The sequence below is a fragment of the Trichosurus vulpecula genome, chromosome 6, assembly GCF_011100635.1.
Source record: "Trichosurus vulpecula isolate mTriVul1 chromosome 6, mTriVul1.pri, whole genome shotgun sequence".
NCBI lineage: Eukaryota > Metazoa > Chordata > Mammalia > Diprotodontia > Phalangeridae > Trichosurus > Trichosurus vulpecula.
In genome coordinates, this window is record NC_050578.1 from 2,678,529 (window position 1) to 2,698,337 (window position 19,809).

The 19,809-nt window shown below is 50.1% G+C and overlaps 1 protein-coding gene across 12 annotated transcripts in view; it reads left to right on the plus strand.

Moving 5' to 3' along the window:
* PCM1 (pericentriolar material 1) overlaps positions 1–19,809 on the plus strand; it is an 84,143-nt gene that overhangs the window by 32,917 nt on the left and 31,417 nt on the right. For 8 of the 12 annotated variants that reach the window (XM_036764241.1, XM_036764231.1, XM_036764233.1 and 5 more), the window contains 9 exons: positions 109–261; positions 1,006–1,196; positions 3,502–3,705; positions 5,938–6,157; positions 6,294–6,439; positions 7,106–7,296; positions 12,914–13,085; positions 14,696–15,054; positions 17,595–17,759. In XM_036764241.1, coding sequence (XP_036620136.1) covers positions 109–261; positions 1,006–1,196; positions 3,502–3,705; positions 5,938–6,157; positions 6,294–6,439; positions 7,106–7,296; positions 12,914–13,085; positions 14,696–15,054; positions 17,595–17,759 — 1,801 coding nt within the window. The remainder of the gene's footprint in view (positions 1–108; positions 262–1,005; positions 1,197–3,501; positions 3,706–5,937; positions 6,158–6,293; positions 6,440–7,105; positions 7,297–12,913; positions 13,086–14,695; positions 15,055–17,594; positions 17,760–19,809) is intronic. The other 4 variants (XM_036764242.1, XM_036764234.1, XM_036764238.1 and 1 more) reach the window with 1 other exon arrangement.

Below are 19,809 nucleotides of genomic sequence, written 5' to 3' on the forward strand. Positions count from 1 at the left end.
GGGCAGGAAGGGGGTAGGTGATTGCAGAATCCTGATGCGCATGGCACTCCCATGAAGCAGGGAACGTGTTTCCTGGGGGGAGGCAGACCCATCTGACTGTCTTTTCAGCTTTCTCCTGCCAGTGTGAGTAACTGCTCCTCTAAGAAGTACGCGCAAGTGCTGACCTCGACGCCAGCTGTGAATGAGCCCGAGAACAGCCCTGCTAACAAAGTGGGCTTTATGGTAGAGGAACCCGCAGGGGCAGCGGCGGCAGATAACGAGGTAGGCAGGGACGGAGAGGGGTGCACAGTGTGCCTGCCGCATGCCTCCTTCCTTCAAAGCAGCCGTGTGGATGGTGCACCCACCCTCCCAAAGCAGGACACAAATTTAGGTTTTAAAGAGAGAACTCTTGGAAATGTGAGAGGCCTTAATTTCTCAGATCTATCCTCAGTCTAAAAATAGTTATAAATGTGTATCTGAAGCACAGATGGATCCATGTCATAGGGATTTCAAGATATTTTTGGTTTCTTTCATGACATTGTACATACCAAGTAGGGAAATTCTCTGAGGGCAGAATTGTCCTGGATTTTGCCTTGTTGTATGAATTTGTTTTATAGAGAGCGCTTAATATTTTAGAAAAGTGGGTGGGAAATACTTGTCTTTTATTTATTTTCATCCACCTAAATGAATGTCTGAATTATTCCTCATTATTGAAATGTCCTCTTGATCTTCATTGCGTACCTTTGGTTTCTGTAAAGCAAAACGTGAAGCTTTTGTTTCCACGTCCATAGCTCTCATTAAGTGTCCACTGCGTGCTGCCACGCACCGTGCTAAGCGCTATCAGCAAAGCTACCCAGAGCACTGACAAAAAGGGAGTTTTTATTTGAAGTTGACTTTTTATCCAGTACTTTCAGCCTTGAAATTGCTGTTTTTAAAGGGTAAATCAAGAAATTATTATTGACAGCATGTATCTGCCCTCAGGTATTTGGTTGGAGCTGACTCTGGTTTTCTTGTTTTCTTTAATAGTTGTGGTCAGAAATGCGAAGACATGAGATTTTAAGGGAAGAATTGCGACAAAGAAGAAAGCAGCTGGAAGCCCTCATGGCCGAGCACCAGCGGAGACGGGATCTAACGGAGACAGCATCCCCGGCCGCTGTGTCAGTCAGAAGTGACGGCTCTGAGAATCCGCGAACGCCACAGCAGAGCAGAACAGAGAAGTAAGACCCTCCGGGCTGTGGGCTCAGGCTCTCTCGCGCTCTCTCTGGTTTTTTTCCTCTCTCCCCCTCCCTCCTACTTTCTGTCTTCTACCTTTCTGTCCCATCTGTCTGTCTGTCTTTCTCTCTCTTGCTTGCCCTCTCGCCATCCTCCCCTGTGGCCTGCTGGGTGTCTCTCACCCAGCTCCCAGAGCCCCCTTTCTTAGGCACCCTGTGGTCCAACCTTGGTCTTGTAGAGTGATAGCAGCAGCCGTGGTCTTGGGTTCAGAAGAGGCAGGAGCAAGTGCTTCTCTTGGCAGCTCGGTGCCTGTGGCTGAGGTGTTTGTGCCTTGGTTTCCCTCCCTGCTGAAGTGCTAAGGCCAGCCCTTGACCACCAGCCTCTGGAGGAGAGCCCTTGTTGGCCTCGCAGTGCGTGCAGAAGGCGTGTTGCCGCCATTGCCAGGCTCTCCTGGGTGTTGTAGTCTGGGCGCCCTGGTTTTTGTCCTTTGAACTCCTCCTTTGTTAGAAGGCTCTGCCGTTCTCCAGGCCATGCCACTGTATTTCAGTCCAGTGAAACCTTAGGTGTGTCACTTGTTCTTGAGTGCACTCTCTTCAGCCCCAGACATCATGTCTGCCCACTGCTGGAGTGCTCCTGGCGCTTCTTTCAAGGCTGGCCGCGTGTTTCTGTTCATCCTGAGGCATCCTCAGGCTGCTGGTGGGGCTGCGGTGCCCAGAGCTCCCAGCCTAGAGTCTGTAAGACCTGAGCCCCCATCCAGCCTCAGACACTTACTGGCTGTGTGACCCTGGGCAAGTCACTGCTCTCTGTTTGCCTCAGTGTCCTCAGCTGTAAAAGTTCCTGGCTCCTAGGCTGGTTGTGAGGACACAGTGAGATGAACATTGGAAGTGTTTATCACACGCCTGACACGGAGGAGGTGCTATGCGGGTGTAAGCTAGCAATGGTACTAGCATTCTCCCTGATGTTAGTGACGGTTTATCAGCCTTCCCGGGATCCGTGTCTTCTGTACACGTTTTGAAACGTCCCCATCTGCCTCCTTGGACGACTCCTCTTTGTGGTTTCTGGAGAGCTTGCCACTGCTCCCAGGCTGGGGTCCTCCGTAGGCTTGGGCATGGTGGTCTCTCCCTGTTTCAGATCTGCGCCGGTGGAGGGCGGGCTTTTGTCTCCTAAAGGAGCGTCCTCCCTTTGGGCTGAGAGTGGCCATCACTGGCTCTAGGCCACGTCTCCCGTTCTTCTGGAGCTCAGCCACCTCATCCTGCATGGAGTTGGCTCATGCCACCTCCCTCTGTAAAACCTCATCTTAGCCATTGGGGCTGTGCATTTGTGTGTAGAGAGAGGAGAGGCTGCATCTCGTGGTGATGTTTGGTCTTCATTTGCATAAGGTTTGCAGCACCGGTGCCCTGAGCACTGGGTCTGCCTCCTGTAAAGAGCTTAGCACGACGCCTGGTGCACAGTAGGAGCTTAAATGCTAGTACACTCCCCTTCCTAACCTTGGGAGGTCTGGTCTCCAGTTTAGAGCTGAGGAAGCGAGATTAATCCAGGGTCCCCCGGCTCGTGTCCGAGGCCAGTTCTAATGATGACAGCAGACGTCTCGTGCTGAGCCCTCTAAAATCGTTAGCTCCTTTGCTCCTCACATCAGCCCTGAGAGTGGGTGCTGCAGGTGAGGAAATGAGCCAGGCAGAGGTAATGGGACTGGCCCAGAGTCACACAGTTGGTGAGCATCAGAGGCTGGATTTGAACTCAGCTCTTCCCAGCTGGTGGACCAGCACTCTGTGCACTGTGGCCTTCCCTTGCTGTCTTCAGTGGCTTTGACTTTTACTTTACCTGCCTGTTCTGGATGTTCTCTCTGGTGGTCTTGCTCGGTCCTCCTCAGCTTAAAGCGCTTTTGATAGCATGTAGACACTGGGCAGATACACTTTCACCAGCCTTTTTAGAGGTGTTCCTTCCCTGGCCACAAGCCCATCTTGACTGCCCGCTTGCTCCCCAGATGTGTCTTCCCTACCCGATCTGCTTGCCAGTGATGACAGCACCACCTGAGCCCCCGTGGCCTTCAGCTTCATTCCCATGAAGCACCAGACAGCCCGGGACAGGTGTCATAGCCTCAGAGATGGGGAATCCCAGGTGGAGCCAGAGCGCCGTTCTGGTGGCTCTGAGGGGCTAGGACCGAAGCCACCAGAACTGGTCTGGGGTGGCAGGGGGCAACCCCCCTCCGGCTGGGACAGCGTTAGCCATCTTGTGTCTGTAACAGGAATTATCGCTGAAGATCTTTGGCATGTGTGCAAAATTGACTGTGTTTTATGTCGTCATCATTAGAACAATGGCAACATGGGGAGGTTCTAGCCAGTGTGCCTTGGATGAAGAAGGCGACGAAGACGGCTACCTTTCTGATGGAGTTGTTCGAGCCGAAGAGGAGGAGGAGGAGGAGGAGCAAGACGCCAGCTCCAGTGATCACTTTGCCATGTATCCTCCTAACAGTGTGACACATAATCCCTATGGTGTCAAGGAGAACAAGGCTAGGTTAGTTTGGGGCCTTTTCCCTGGAGGGGCAGGGTAGAGAGGAAGGGCTGTGGAATGGGGAGTCCGGAAGGCCTAGTTCCCCTTCTGGGCCTCACCAGTGCCCTTGTTGGTCTAAAGTCTGGCAAGAAGGAGTTTGCACTGCATGGCTGTAAGGTCTAGGAGGCCTAAGAAAATCAGAACCACCCCAGGAGGTGGGTGCTTGCTGAGAGGCCGACCCACTGAGCTCGGATCTGTCCCAATGTCTTTGACGTGAGCTGACTTTGCAGAGTTCCAAAGAAACAGGCGGATGAATGTTTGTGGTGGGGTAAACAGCCCCCCTGGGTCTTTGTTTTTCATTTCCTGTATGAGCTTTGTTTCAAGGAGTAATACTTAGCTCAGGGCTGTCCAACCTTAGGTTTTTATTGAAACAATAGACGATATATTTTGATTTGCCATTTTGGTGAGAGCTCTGTGGTAGCATTTATGTGAATTTCCATGCTTGTAGGCAGGCCCTGACTTAGCTCATAGTCTTCCCCAAGGTCTTTATACAGCCACCCTTGCATTAGCACATGTTAGAATGTAAATAAGTTATTGTGAAACTGTGACATTGTGGAGTGTCGTTGGGGTCACTTCTCTATAAGAAGGAAAGTGTGTTTTCTGGTCATTTATTTTAAAACAAAAAACCTTGACTTCCTTACTTTCTTTTCAACTTTCAGTCAATGATACCCTATCTTAATTTTGCAAAAACAGTGTCCAGTGTTGTCAGGCATTTATAGCAGCAGAGGAGCCTTAGGCAGCTTCCCGTGTTGAGAGGCTTCTCAGAACCCAAGGGTCTGAATTACTCAACTGAATGATTGTCCCTCAGGATGGACTGGGTGCTTTGTGGTCATCTCTTCAGTCCTGATGAGGGCAGCATGCCCTCCCCTACCCATGGGTGCAGTGCCCTTTGACATTGCTCACTATCCTTGTTTGGGAAACTACATTAGCTTCTTCAGTCCCTCTTTTGGAGAAACTTCTCCTTTGAAGCTGATTGACTGAGGACTGGAGTCCCCAGTTCCCACTTGTGTTCCCAAAGTGCCCTTCTTTCTGAATCAGTTGTATAAAACACTGAATGTATTTCCCTATAGAATAGGAAGGGGAACGGGACCTGTAATTTGAGCGTCACCACAAAATCCTAGCAGGGAAACTCCAGCTTGGCATCTGAGAGCATTGCCTGGAGGTGTCGAGTCCAGCTCAGAGAGACTGAGGGCATGGCTGTATGGGAGGATTCCTCACTGACTTAGAACACCACCCATTCACATTATCTGTGCGATACTGTGTTTTCACTGACTTCATTCAGTTACATTTGTTCTCATTCCACTATCATTTGGCTATGGTGCATTGGCCTGCCATGTTTGATCCCTGTGGACCAGAGCATGAGTGTCTTGCTTTCTACCCACTGGGCTATATGGCTTCCTTTCTCAGAGAAGAAATGGTATCGGTGGCTTTTCGCACACATCTTGCTTTCCAGAACACTTGTCTATCCTGGTTCCCAGTGAACACCAAAGTTGTCTCCCCAGCCCCAGCAGCTAATTAAGGAAGGAATGAGGCATCTCAGGGAATCTTTCCTCTCTGGAATTTCAGGCTGGGTTTTTAGCATCCCAGTGTACGGGTCAAAGTGGGGAGGAGATGCCCGTCATCCAAGGCTCAATCCTTTGGGAGGAAAGAAGATGGATGCCACATCCCCAGGGTTCCATTGGGTTCTGGCTAGAGACATCGATGAGGCTTTTGCTGCCATCGAGATCCCTTTGGCACTTGCTTGGCCTTCACTGTCAGCATGAGGTGATGTGCTATGAGCGTCGCTCCCTGGCTTTCAGGCCACATCTCTCTGTGAGGGAGCTCAGTAGTTCCGAGGACTCCTTTATATTTGGTCAGCCAGGTTCACTTTCCCTTCAGTACCCGGAGAGCCAGTGAGTGGCAGCCCACAGTTCAGAAAGAGCGAGCTGCCATAGTGACTGACCCTCCATGGGTTCTGCCCATGTGCGCTCTCTGAGCCCACTGGAGGTCAGACCCAGATTGGGGCTGGCCCTTGTGTGCCCTGGGTTCTGAAGGGCCAGAGTCCCACTCGGTTTCAGCCTCCCCCCAGGACATGCTTTCTTCGTTCTGTGCCCAGTGGAGATCCTGTGGGAGAATGGATGGCGCTGGCCTCTTGGCACCTCAGGCCCCATCCTGCGAGGTGGCGCTCAGTGGCACGTGTCGTCCCTTACCCCGCAGGTGGAAGGCCAGCCGTCCTCTCTCTGCAGATGGAAATTACCGTCCCCTCGCCAAGACGAGGCAACAGAACATCAGCATGCGGCGGCAGGAGAACCTGCGCTGGGTGTCGGAGCTCTCATATGTTGAGGAGAAGGAGCAGTGGCAGGAGCAGATCAACCAACTCAAGAAGCAGCTGGACTTTAGCGTCAGCATCTGCCAGACTCTGATGCAGGATCAGCAGGTGGGCCAGCCTGGGCCTGGGCATGGGCCCGGCAGGCAGAGAGCTGCGAGCTGGAGGGAGCGGGGCAGCATGGGGCAGGGCCGGGCCTGGAGCACCAGTAATGGGGCCTTTTCTCTTCCTGCCCATCTCTTCACAGACCCTCTCATGTTTGCTGCAGACTCTGCTCACGGGGCCGTACAGCGTCATGCCCAGTAATGTGGCTTCTCCCCAAGTCCATCTGATCATGCACCAATTAAACCAGTGCTACACTCAGTTAACATGGCAGCAGAGTAACGTTCAGAGGTGGGAACTGGCTTTTCTTTCCCATTGAGATGGAGTTGTCGGGGCAGTGGGGACCGGGCTGTCCTGCCCCCTGGTTCTGTGAGCCCAGTCAAGGGCAGCTGACTCTCCCAGACCCTTAGGGTGCCACAGAGTCAGTGCTCCCTCCATTGCTAGTGGGTCCTTCCTCCCTGTACCCATTAAGTGATAGATGTGTCACTTAAAACTGTGGGCTCTCGACAGTGCTCTGGGACTCATGACAGCTAAGATTAACTTGTGCCACTCACGAGCTGTGTGACTCTGGGGTAAGAATTCCCAGTCTGCTGACCTGTGTGGTAGAGATATCATGAGGAAGGTAACCTAAAAACATCCTGGTGAGGGATGCCAGGCATAGCATCAAGTGGCTGGTGCCATTTTGGAGCTGGTGAAGCCCACTTCCCTGGCCTCCGTTTTCACGTTGCTACTTGAGAAAAGAAATGGGGTGCTTCCCCCCGTCCCAGTGAAGCCATAGGAGAGAGAGGCCTGGAGGCAGCAGTGTGTCCAGTATAGCCCCTGGGATGCTTGTGCTCATCAGTCCTGGTGCTGCACCTGCACCCCCCGGGAGCATGGCCCACCACTTCTTAGTGTCTGTCTTTCTGGGGCAGTCAGAGGAGCTAGTTTGGAAGATGCTCACAGTTGTTTTCTTTCCAGGCTCAGACAGATGCTGAGTGAGCTGATGCGCCAGCGTGAGCACCAGCCCGAGAAGGCAGGCAGGAAGGAGCGTGGCAGCAGCGCACCACCACCACCCTCTCCAACTTTGTTCTGTCCCTTCAGCTTCCCTGCCCAGCCCATGAGTCTCTTTAATGTCCCTGGATTTTCCCATTTCTCTTCGCTTGCACCAGGTATATTTTGAGATCTTAAAGGGGATACACATAAATGGTACACTGTCGAGAATTAATGTGTCTTTACCAAACTGTGAGTTGTTTTAAAAGGGGATTAGCTGTTTTCAGAACCTGCTGGTAGTATTTTTATGCTATGCCTAGCAAGGACTCCAGCTGTGGTTCTGTTTCCTAGGCTTATTTGAAAGCTTAATTTAATTGGGAAATGCATTCTGTAAGAACTGCTTTTTCTCCTTTGAGAGGCCCCGAAGTGTTTGCTTCCATGAGATGGCATCACCGTTGCATTGTACTCTTTGCCTTTGTCTCTTCTCCCCAGCAGGCCTCTTGAAGCCCATCTCTGGTGTCTCCTTGTGGCAGGGATTTGGTTGGCAGAGAGCTTGCTCTCTGGCAAGGGCCCACTCGGTGCTGTGGGGAACAAAACCCAGCAGCTCTGAATTGGAGTTGCAGTCTCAGGGGTTCACCTTCAACCCCTGCTCTGCCCTTTCGAAGCAGCAGTCAGCCTAAGCCCTCCTGGGTCTCTACGACCTCTCCTGTCTGGAGGCAACTCATCAGTGAACCAGCCTATCTTGGACACCAGTTCTTGAAAAGCTGAAGGCTCAGGACAAGGTCCTGGTAGGCCTTGTTCCCCAAGGGTCAGCTTGAGCACAAGTCTTGAGCAATTCTCTTTGCCAGTGACGTTCTTCCTGCTACATTGAGAAAGGCTGTGGGGCTTACTTTGGGGTTGGGGAGGTATTGATGCCGACAGTGAGCACTGTCCACCCACCAGGGAGGAACAGAGCCATGGTTTGAATCGAGGTACCACCACTATTCCTAGGAGTGCCTGGGAGCAGGGACTGCCTTTTGTCTTTCTCTGTACCCCCAGTACTTAGCACTGTGCCTGGCACATAGGGGCTGCTTTATCTGTGCGTGTTAGCTGACTGATGGATTGACAGGTCTGCTGGCGTCTCCTCGTAGCTGTGGGGGGCCCAGAGTCCGGTCCTGGCAATAGCACGTGTTTGCTCTCGGAACCTGGCATCCCTCCCTTGGTGGGACTTTTGCCCTAACGACTCCAGAGATTGCCACCTTCAACTTCTGCAGGGCCTGGGGGCAGAGGATGTCAACAAGCGCAGTTTGTAGACTCTCCGAAACTCACTTTTGTCATTGGAGTTATACCTGGGAGAGCCTTGTCTAGGGACCAGTATTGACAGACTGTAGACTCATTGGGGCAAAGCCTACAAGTTCAAATAGAAGCAAATGTAACATGCAGAAGCCATCAAGGAACATTCATCAGTCTTGATCATCACTGTTTCCCATGCCAGCGTGATGGACATGAAGTGCCGCTAGGAGGAGGGTGCCGGCAGAGCCTGGGAATCGCCTCCCCCAGCTGAGCCACACTCGAGGCCTTGCCAGGCAGAGGAGGAGGGTGGCAGCAGCCATGGAGAAAGTTGGTGAGCGGGCTTGAGAACACAATTGCTTCCGTTTGAAAAGCACCACAGAGGGGGATGGTGGAAGCTTCCCTGACAGACCTGCAGAGAGTAGTGGAGGGTGAGACCTGAATAACCATGTCCGTTCCAAGGGAATTTATGGATGAGGCTGGAGGTAGAGCACCTGCTCCCAACCCTTCCCTGGATCTAAGATGTCATGGATGCTGGTGCCACCAGCGGTGACTGACCATCGTTAATGCTGCTGAGAAAAGGGAGGCCAGGCGCGGAGGTCCCATCGCTTTCCTGTTGTCTTGGCATATAAATTAAGACCAAGTCCACCCAGTTCCAGGATAGGAAAATAGAGTGGCTGTTGATACTCTCTCAGGCCCTCTGTTTTCTACAGTAAGTGCCAAGAATCCTCTCATGCTTTCGGAATATTTGGTGAACTGTTTCCTTTAGCACAGGTCATCTCTGTGAACACCTGTGGATTCATCTATCTGGATGCTTCTCCTGTACTAGATTTGTTAACAGCTCTTCTATAAGGGGCTGCGATGTCAAGAGTCTAAGAATGGGGGCCCTGCTGCCCTTGATAGAGAAGTTTTCTTACAAGAGTTCTTGCAGATCTTTTCCCGTTCTGTTGTTTTCCACCTTTTGTTTTATCATCGAATGCCTCCGGATGACTTGGTCGGGTAGATCTCTTCTCAAGCTTCTTCCTCCTCTTTGTTTTATGAGTCAGCGTGTCTCATGGTCTTCCATCATCGTTCTTTAGGGCTGTACAAGCCTGTTTATATTCTGAATCCCTTGGGGACCTTCCCTCTCTCTCTCTCTCCCTCTGGCAGATAGGTTAGGGGTTTGCTGACCAGGCTTTTCAATCTCCAGGGTTCTTTCTTACGGTGATGGAGCAGCTTCTGCTAAACTGTTGTGTAAAAATGATTATAGGGACAGCTAGGTGGCACAGTGAGTAGGGCACGGGCCCTGGAGTCAGGAGGACCTGAGTTCAAATCTGGCCTCAGACACTTGACACACTTAGTACCTGTGTGACCTTGGGCAAGTCACTTAACCCCAATTGCCCTGCCTTCCCCCCTCCAAAAAAAATTGATTATAATCTGTATTTGTGGCCTTGTGTCCATCTGCAGGAACTGGTGCAGATAGCCCAGGAGAGAACATTGCTTAATTCTTGATGCATCTTTTCCCCATTTTTATTCCAGTTTTGTGCAGATATTTTTCTGTGCTTTGACAAGTTGATGGTCTTGAGTACGTACGGACAGCTCGATTCAGCAGTGACTTCTACATCACAAATGAGTTCTGTTTCATATGTAATCGCTCTCACCTTTTCTAGTCTTACTTGGTGCTTGCTGTGTTTGGTGCCTTCCAGTTCTTTTCTTAAAGGAATGATTTCTGATCTATAGATGTTTAGTCTACAAGTGCCCTTCCTTATTCTTCATCCAATTTCTCACCACCTTTGTGTTGAAGACATCAGAGATCAAAGTGCGGTTCTCCGTTCTCTGCAACAGATGTTGGAGCTTGAGCTTGTGGGGAAAAAGAAGGTTGTTGCTTCTACAGAAAAGCCAAGTTGCTAAACAAGATGCAGGTGCTTACGAGTTAGCTGGAAAGCGCAAAGAATGTGAGGGGAAGGGGGCAGGATAATGGGAGATATAAAGGGCGGGGTGGAGAATCGTTCGGGGAGTTTAGGTGTTACAGATAGTCTGCGGTACCCAGCCAATGGGGAAATGGGAGAGGAATACGAATTGGGAATAGGGAATAAAAAGCTGTGTATTTGTCTCAATGGGGGTGCCCACTCTTGCAAGAACGTTAAGCAAAAGTCCTTCCTGACTCACCAGGGGCTTGGAGGAGTTCTTGGTGAGATGCTTGTTTCTGACAAGCTGCAGTTACGTACAGTGGGTTTTTGTGCAGACGACTCATCACGATCCCTGTTACACAAGTTGACTAAGTGGCCTGTATCCCATGAGTTTCCTCTTGCCTTGGGACATAGAATGAGACTAGCTCCACCAATTCCTTTATGCATTTTCCCGAAGAGAATCTTTGATCCTTTCTTCTGTTTAGCTACAACCCACACCTGTCTTCTGGCTTCTTTCATAGCAAGAATGGCTCAAAGATTGATAGCAGTCAGGACATCCTGGCTTATGTCCACTTCTCATCCACCGGGGGCCTTGACCCCACACTTAGCTTACCAGCTGTGAAGTTCACATCTATCAACTGTCTCACAGCCAGTGGATTCTTTTTTTTTTTAAATTTATTTATTTATTTTTAGTTTACCACACACAGTTCTACATAATTTTGAGTTCCAGATTTTCTCCCCTCCCTCCCCAAGACGGCATGGAATCTCATATAACTGTCACGTATAACTTCGCATTGAATTAATTTATACACTAGTCAAGTTGCGGAGAAGAATTATGACCAATGGAATGAATCATGAGAAAGAAGAAACAGAACCAAAAAAAAAAAACAATCCAAAACCAAAAACAAAAGGGAAGCAAAAAAGGCGAGCATGTAGTGCACCTCGATCTGTATTCAAACTTCACAGTTCTTTCTCTGGATGGAGATAGCATTCTCCATCGTGAGTCCCCTGGAGTTGTCCTTGCACCTTGTGTTGCTGAGAAGAGCGAAGTCTGTCAGGGTTGGTCCTCACGGAATCCATATATCTGTGGTTGTGTATAATGTTCTCCTGGCTCTGCTCCGCTCACTCAGCATTATGTCGTGTAGGTTTTTCCACGTTGTTACGAAGTCTGCATCATCCCCATTTCTTATGGCACAATAGTATTCCATTACCTTCATGTACCACAGCTTGTTCAGCCATTCCCCAATTGATGCAGCCAGTGGGTTCTTAGCCTTCTGTGTATCCCCTTTTTTCCGGCCTGCCCCATCCTTGCACAATCAGAAGGGAGCCAGGGAGGGGTCAAGGCCATTGTGTGTTTTTGTTGACTAGGCCCCTGGCCCATGAGGTCCCCTAGTCCAAGTTAGCGGCTTAGAGGCCTCTGGGCACCAGTCACTTACCAAGTGCCTGGTGTGTAGCAGGGACGGGGGTGCATTGTCTCTCCCATCAGGGAGCTTTTGTTCTGATAGGCAGAGTACGGTGTTGGTCTCCTGGGTTACCACAGCCTCCTGGTCACTGGGGAGTCTTCTCCTTAGCTCGGCTGGTCCTCAGGTAGACGCAGCTTGGGAGAAGCAGTGCGATGGTACTTATTGAGGGTCACAGTCATTCAGTCAACAATCACCAACTACATGTTTCCCATCCTAGCACTCAAGCTTACCAGATATCTGGCCTTTTCTGGGCCTCAGTGACCTGCTTGAAAATGAGGGTTATTTCTGGCTCTGAAGCTGGGGTCCTGTGGGTCCCGTCTGAGCAAGCCTTGACCATTTTTAGAAGCTCTCCCCACCTGTGGCATAGTTCCTAGGGTGCAGAAATGGCCTTTAAGGCTATGGAGCTAGCATGCTCAGCTGTTGTTATCAGACCCACGTAGAAGAAATGCCTCTGCTGGAGCCAGTACGGTTCTGAGAGCATCCAAGGATCGGTTTTCAGTTCATCTGAAAGAGTGGGAAAGATGGCCTGCCAGTAGTAGAAGGTGGAGCTGCTCACCCATGGGCCTGCTTTCTCACTTGTGTGCGGTCTTGGAGCATGAACCGTACACTTGCCCAGGAAAATCAGTCACGACACTGAATTTGAGCTTCCCATCGTGCCTCCTGTGTCTGCCCTGGGCAGAGTCCAAAGGAGAGGAAGCTTCCCTGTGATGTGCAAGGTCCTTCTGGTGGAGACTCAGGCCCCTCTGAAGGCTACAGATCTGCTCCACAAGGTCTGTGATCCCTAAGAAGAGATCAGCCTTGCCACAAAAGGACAGAGAGTACCTCTTCTGCAGCTGCTTGATCTCATGCAGTGGCATAGGCAGGGCAGCCCACAAGTCTTGGGGTACCCATGGAAGTTCAGCCAAAATAGACGGCTTCCAGCCCGAGACTGGGGGGGAGGGGTCTCCTCCCTTCATGGGACCACAGTGCACACTGGTGAGGTTCTGGGCTGCAAAGAGGGTTTCATGAAGGGGACTTGAGTGTAAAAAGTCATTCAGCTTCTGAATGAATTGAGGCATTTAAAAGTTGTATTTGTTATGGGCTTGGGATGACTTTATTTTTAGAAATTGCATTCATTAGTATTCAGGGTAAACGCTTCCTAATGTGTTGCCACATCTGTGACTTTCCTCTGACAGGTATGAATTTCAATCCTTTATTTGCATCTAATTTTGGAGATTTTGCGCAGAATATCCCTACACCAAGTGAGCAGCAACAACCAGCCAATCAGAATATTCCAGGAAAAACCGAGTATGTGGCATTTCCAAAACCCTTCGAAAGCAACTCCTCTATTGGAGCTGAAAAGCAAAGGTATCTAATTCATAAAGAATATTTGTTACATGTGCATGTGCACGCGTGTGTGTGTGTGTGTGTGCATGCACACCCTGTGATACATCAGTATACACTTTTAAAGCATAACCGCGAAGGATATTCTGCTGAGAGTGGGAGCTGTGACCTCAAGTGGCTTAGGCCACTGTAGGACCTGATGTTAGCCACAGGGACTGCCCTGAGGGCCTTTGATAAGCTGGTTGAAGGGGACCTTAGAACACTTGGTTCTAGGGAAGGCACAGTCTAACTGGTTTCCTGGCCTAGGATTCCTCCAGGATGCCACTGGCCTTGGCTCATTCATGTGAGCCCTGCACCGCCCCCCCCCCCCCCCCCCCCGCTTTTTATCTCAGCTCCATGAGAGCATCCTCCCCCACACCTTCAGGGGCTGGGACTGCAAGGTGGAAGCGGTCCATCCTGTGATGGTGTCACAGCAGAAGGAGGAAGTCCATACAGAGTCTTTGAAGAGGCTCCTCTCAAGACTTGGTTTGTAAGGGTGTTCCTGGGTCCATGCTTCAGGGTGGCTGGACAGCACTGGCCTCAGAGCCACTCAAGAACGGGATTGTAGGGCAGGGACAAGTGCCCTAGAACTCTCCAGAACCCTCTTTGGACACTTCTGCTTAGTTTTCCATTCCTGAGTCCCCAGACAAGGCAGTTCCACCTAATATTCTAGCCTAAATGTTTTGGGATCCAGGTTTGGGGGCTTTAGGGAGACAGAGTAAAAAGCGCAGGGTGTGTACCAGGCCAGAGGAATGAAACATCTTGTTGGACAGAGCAAGTCTATACCACAGAGCCAGAGAACAAACAACAAATAAATCCAAACCGTTTTTTTCTGGATGTCAACAATGAATCTTCCAGACAGACCCATCTTTCATGCCCATGGACAGAGAAGTAAGCCTGGCCTTCTTTTCATTCATCTTCCTCTTTGGCAGGCCCCCTTTTGCCTCAGCCTTGACCTAGAATCGGCCAGCTAGGGTTTGGAGGCAGTTCTCTGGCTTTGGCCATTTATTAGACAGATACTAGGATCTCCTTACAGCCACTCCTGGCTCTGGAGCTGTACCAGGAACACATGAGACTCTTCTTGGGCTAGATCTGAATGTCTGGCTTGATCCAGTGTCCGTGGGTAGAATCTGGGGCTTCACATGAAAACAGGTGGCTCTGAAGCCTCCCCCACATTATGGATTTGTACCTTCAGGGCTCAGCACAGGCCCAGAATAACTGTCTGGGTGGGGTGTGACTCTGGCCGAGCAAGGCAGCTTGGTAGCCTGCCAGACCTTGGTTCTGTTTGAACTAGCTTGCCCTTAGTTCCTCTTCAAGCCCGGTTTTTCCTGGGAAAATCTGCATTCCTGTCTGTTCTCTGCTGCAGTCTCACGCCAGAGAAAGATCTTGTGCTTTGGGGGCCTAGGACAGGCTTGTTTGCAGCATTCACCTAGGTTGTGGTGTAGAATTCTGAGGAAAAGTCCTTGTGACTGGCACCCAGGCTGATTCAGTACCCTTGGGTCCACCTCTTGGTGTGAAATAGGGGGATTTGCCTCTGGGAATGGAGAGAGGGGAGAAATCTATCAAGGTAAAAATTCTTTTGTTTTCCTGGTAAGAAATCCAAAGCAGCCTGAAGAGGAAGTGGAACATAGTCAACCGGAGTGGCTGTTTGAGCAAGGAAGTGGTCTGGAGAAGCCATTCGTCAAGACTGGATTTGCAGTGTCTGTGCAGAAAACAGCCCCCAATGGTCACCCCCATCAGCTCGATGCGAGCCGGAGAAGACGCCAGTTTGACGAGGAGTCCTTGGAGAGCTTCAGCAGCATGCCTGACCCTGTAGACCCAACCACGGTCACCAAAACATTCAAAACTCGGAAGGCATCTGCGCAGGCCAGCCTGGCCTCCAAAGACAAGACTCCCAAGTCCAAGACCAAGAAGAAGACTTCTGCGCAGCTAAAAGTGAGAGCTAAAAGCGCCGGTGAGTGCTGGGGACTGGGACCCTGTGTTTATCAGCCATAGACAGTGGGAGCCGCGGCCAGCCCTGCCTATGCGGTCTGGCTGTCCTGGGAGGTGCCCCTGGGGTGCAGGCGCTGCAGGTCCAAGTTATGGAGGAGGGATGGGAGCTCCGGGAGATTCATGACCAGGGATGAGGGAGATCCAAACCAGGACTCCAGATTGCTCTTGCTAATGCCAAAGTACTTGACATAATTACATTTTTTGAAAATCCAGTAAGTCAAATTTAGGAAGGTGACATTTAAAACCACTAACGTTCCAGTCCATATTCTTTTGTGAAGTGCGTAACAGATCAGCTCTGCAAGTCTTGTAACTGGACATGCAGAAGTAATCTCCTGCCTTGCAGGGTGCTCCTGTCCTGGTCCCAGTTTATCTAGGCTCACCATCTTAAGGTCAGGCCACATAACCATTCTACCTTCTACAAAATGCCTGTTCTTATCCTCATCACTCCTCCATGTTCCTGGGCTGCTCCAGCCCGATTAACACCTCTCCTGCTCCCCCGTCCCATCCCTCTGAGCTAAGCCCCTTCAATATACATAGCGCACAGGCACGCCGCTCTCTCACCACCTTCCTTGTGTCCCCTGCAGACATACAGAATGGTCACTGTGCCAGCTTTCTCACTGGCTGCCTCTCCATCTGATCCCCTCTGGACCAGAAGTATTCACGGGGATGACCGCTGATTCCCTATCCCCCCATGAGGCTCACGCTTGATGTGCCTCTCAAAAGGAAGGGCAGCATGAAATGCCCTGGCCCTTCTCGCTTCCTATCTCTGCCCCCATTGCACTCTTCTTCTTTCTTCCCCACCCCCAGGCTTCTCTCTGCTTATTAACTTGATGCTCTGTAGTTCCAGTGCTTGACTTGCCACTGCCCACAATCTCTTGCTTTTCTGCCAAAGACAACCTGGGGTATCCCTAGTGATTATCACTGCAGAAAACTAGAGAGATTGGCAGACTTCATCCTTCAAGAATTCATGGCCCCAGTCTCCGCAGGATCTTGGTGCAACCCTCTTCTCTTACCCAGTGCTTGTTGAGGTCCTCCCAACCCTCCATCAGAGGTGCCCTGGTACCCAGTTCATACACCTTCCCCGATTCCCCTTGATCTCTCCCCTCTGGTGCACTTAGGTCCATGTTAATGCTCTGTGTGTTTGAGTCTTATTCCCTTGTGATCTCTGTGAGGTGATACAATGTCTTCTGTAAATGATTTCATTTACAAATGAGCAACAGTCATTTGTTATTGTATTAATAATCAATTTGTCATGCATATTCCCTAGTCATAGTGCAGTGCTTTGCATATGCAAAATGAATGAGAAGAATCTAATTAGCTTTAATTGTATCCATTTTTATTAAGCACCTGTTATGCTTAAGACACTACTAGATGCCCAGAATGCCAAGACGATAAATGATACAGTGTCTGCCTAAAAAGAGATTATGTAATTGAATGGAGACTTTATATCATGTAAACAAATAAGGCAGAATGTAAGAGGGACCCCTCTGGGTCAGAAAAGGCATTCTGGAGCCATCATCGCACAGAAAGTGGGCCTTGAGGGGAGATGGAATTTGTTCAGGCAAGGGTGATGGACCCCAAGGATTCAGCCCAGGGGAAGAGATGGCCCATCTCCTGGTTTGGTGAAGAGCCAGTGGTCTCACCTGACTGTGTTGGGGCATCGACGAACATCAGCACTGTGGAATAGCATTAGAAAGGGAGGTTGGAGAGGGCTTTCAGTGCCAACCAAAGGCCTTTTAGTCCATTGGCAGAAGGGAAATGAGGCTTTTGAGTAGAGGTGTGTACCTTAGGAAGCTTATTTTAGCATCTATGGGAAAGATGGACCCGGAAGGGAAAGAGACTGGAGGCGTTGAGACCAGGGAGGAAACAGTTAGAATGATCCAGGTGCGAAGCAGAAGGGCCCTGAAAGGCAGACCCACGGATCTGTGTTGGGGGAGGAGAAGGATTGTGAACTGAGAGCCAGGACACCAGCTATCCAGATTGAAGGTCACAAAGGCCCTGAAAGGAACATAAAACCAACTCTTGTTTTGGCCGCTTGTCTTTAACTGTAGTCAGTAAGTATTTTTCTTTGATTTGATTTGCATTTTATTACTGACGAGCTTAGCATCAGGGACTAAAATTTCCCACTAAATGTAAGTCAGGAGTACATTTGAAGTTATGTACATGCTATTGCTCCATCCTTAGTAGGGTACCCCAGGGGCTCCTAATAAGCATAATGAGTCCTGTCTCCACCTTTTCTGTGGCTGTTTCCAGGGATCTTCATGAGATCCCTTTTCCTTCCACCCCCTCACCTGTAATCTCTTACCAGGCAGACACATAGAAGGTGAGAGCCAGTTCCCTGGGTGTAGGTGCTAATTCATTCCCCTCCACCTGCCTAATTGTCGGGCCCCAGTTCTCCTCTGCCAAGGTGGTATTGACTCTCAAAATGACTGTAAACATGAGTTACGATTTCAGCCAGCCAGTCACCCCTGATGACAACACTTGTCCCTTTTTTCACTTAAGGGTATGAAAGTGCCAGTATGTCTAGTACGTGTGAGCCTTGCAAGAGTAGGAACAGGCACGCAGCCCAGACCGAGGAGCCTGTTCCAGCAAAAGTATTCAGCAGAAAGAATCATGAGCAGCTGGAAAAAATTATAAAATATAGTCGATCAACAGAGATGTCCTCAGGTAAGGGGGAGGGAAGGAGTGCCTGCCGTGCCAGGCTGGCACAGGTTGGTCCAGTTGAGGTCTACAACTACATTTGTGTGTGCTTGCCCTTGGTTTTCAGAAGCGTCCTGTACTTTCTTCTAACTTTATACCTGGGATCCAGGAAAGAGCCAGAAAGTCCTGCTTACCCGGCAGGCAAGAACTCTTCAACAGAGTATGTAGAAGTGAGGTGTATGCTCAGCGAGCTGAACTTCTGTCTTTCTTCTTTGTGCTAGCCAATCATTAGAACTTCCACGTAAAGCCCCTATCTCCGCCTTCCCTCTGCTGCCTTCAGCTGATCCCAGAGCGTTTCTCCTTTGTCCCGGCCTCCCATGAGTGAGACCGGGTCTGAAATGGCTGTAGAGGTGCTGGGTGCTGCTGCTGCTTTGTGGGCTGTGTGGTCACCAAGAGCAGCAGCACCAGGGCCCTTGAATCATCTAGTTCAGGAAACTGAGGCCCATAGGGTGAAGGGACCAGTCTGAGGTGTCATCTAAGTAAATCTAGGCTGGGATTTGCAAACCTCTGGCTGCAAATTCAGCAGTCATAGAGTCTTCAAATTGAAGTCACCTGAGCAGCCATCCTGTCCAGATCCTGTCCAAAAAGGATTCCCCACCACGCTGTACCCAGTGAGTTGTAATCCGTTGTTTGTCCACAACATCAGGAAGGTGACATCATGATTTGCAAGTGAATTGGATTTAGGTGAGAGAGGACTGAGCAAAGTCAACTCCCCTCTCTTCTGGAGTCCTCTGGGGCCAGGGGCAAGATATAGATCCAGACGACTGGAGGTGACCCAGGATGCAGTGGGAAACCTTGGCCTTTTTAAGTTAAGGTCTTTTCCAGGTCTCAGTTTGACTGAGACAATGCCTTGAGACAACAACTTGGTGATTAAAGCTAGGGAAGAAATGAGGCAAAGGGTGCCCTCTTTTACCTAGTTAAAAAAAACACAAAACAAAATCAGTCTGGGAGGGGAAGGCCCTCAGGGTTTCTGGCTGAAACAGAAACAGTTGATAATTTACATTCACTGAGCCGTCTGAACCCAAATGATTACCAAGTGAGGCTTGGGCTGGGACCTGTTGTTGGCCAGTCCATGAGAGCCTCAGTGATATGGGTTTAAGGCATGGTCCTTAAAAAAGAAACATAGCCTATAAACCTCAAGATAACTTGCAGGGTTTCAGAGATCAAAATTTATATTCCTTTGGACAGAGCACCCGCAGGTGGGGGTATGATTCCCTATGTGGACAGTTGTCATCCAGCACCATCTTGGAAGCTTCTAGTGACAAGGAATTCCTTGCCGGGTGGCCAAAAGCTGCCACTTTTGGATGGTTCTGAATGTTGGGAAATTGAAGATTGCAGCAGAACAAGTCTCTTGCACATGATAGCCCTCAAATATTTGAAAACAGTTATCCTTTATGGCTTCCCAGGCCCCAAATCTCTCTTCTCCAGGCCGGCATCTCTAGTTCCTTCACCTTATCCTCATAGGGCATGGCCCCTGGGCCCTTCACTTTCTTGGCTGCCCACCTCTAGACCTTCTCTCATTTAACGAAATCCTTTCTAAACTGTGGTGCTCAGAACTAGACACAGTCCTCCTGCTGGAGTCTGACCAAAGGGAGCATTCACCTCCTTATTCCTAAGCAGCCTGAGACCCCACTCACTTTTGTTGTTGACATCTATTGAACTTGCAGCCCTGCTCCAAGCCTCAAGTCCTGAGCTCCATGTCAAGCCAACACACATCACCTCCATCTTCCACTTGTGAAAGCTGTCTCAGAAGTCACGTTCTCCTCCACTTTAGCCTTTGATTATAATGTTGTGAGGTGTAGCACAGGATTGTGGCCTGTCAAGATCATTCTGGATCCTGGCTTGCTTTTGGCCTGTTGGCTCTCCCGATCCAGGGATGCCTCTTAGCTTCATGCCATCGTGCCTTGTTTGGCTGAGCTGTTACCTTTGCCTTGACCCAAGTCTTGGGGAGAAGCTTTACCACAGCCTCCTGGCTCGTTTATCCCAGCCTTTACTGGAGACCTGCCATTCAGTCCCC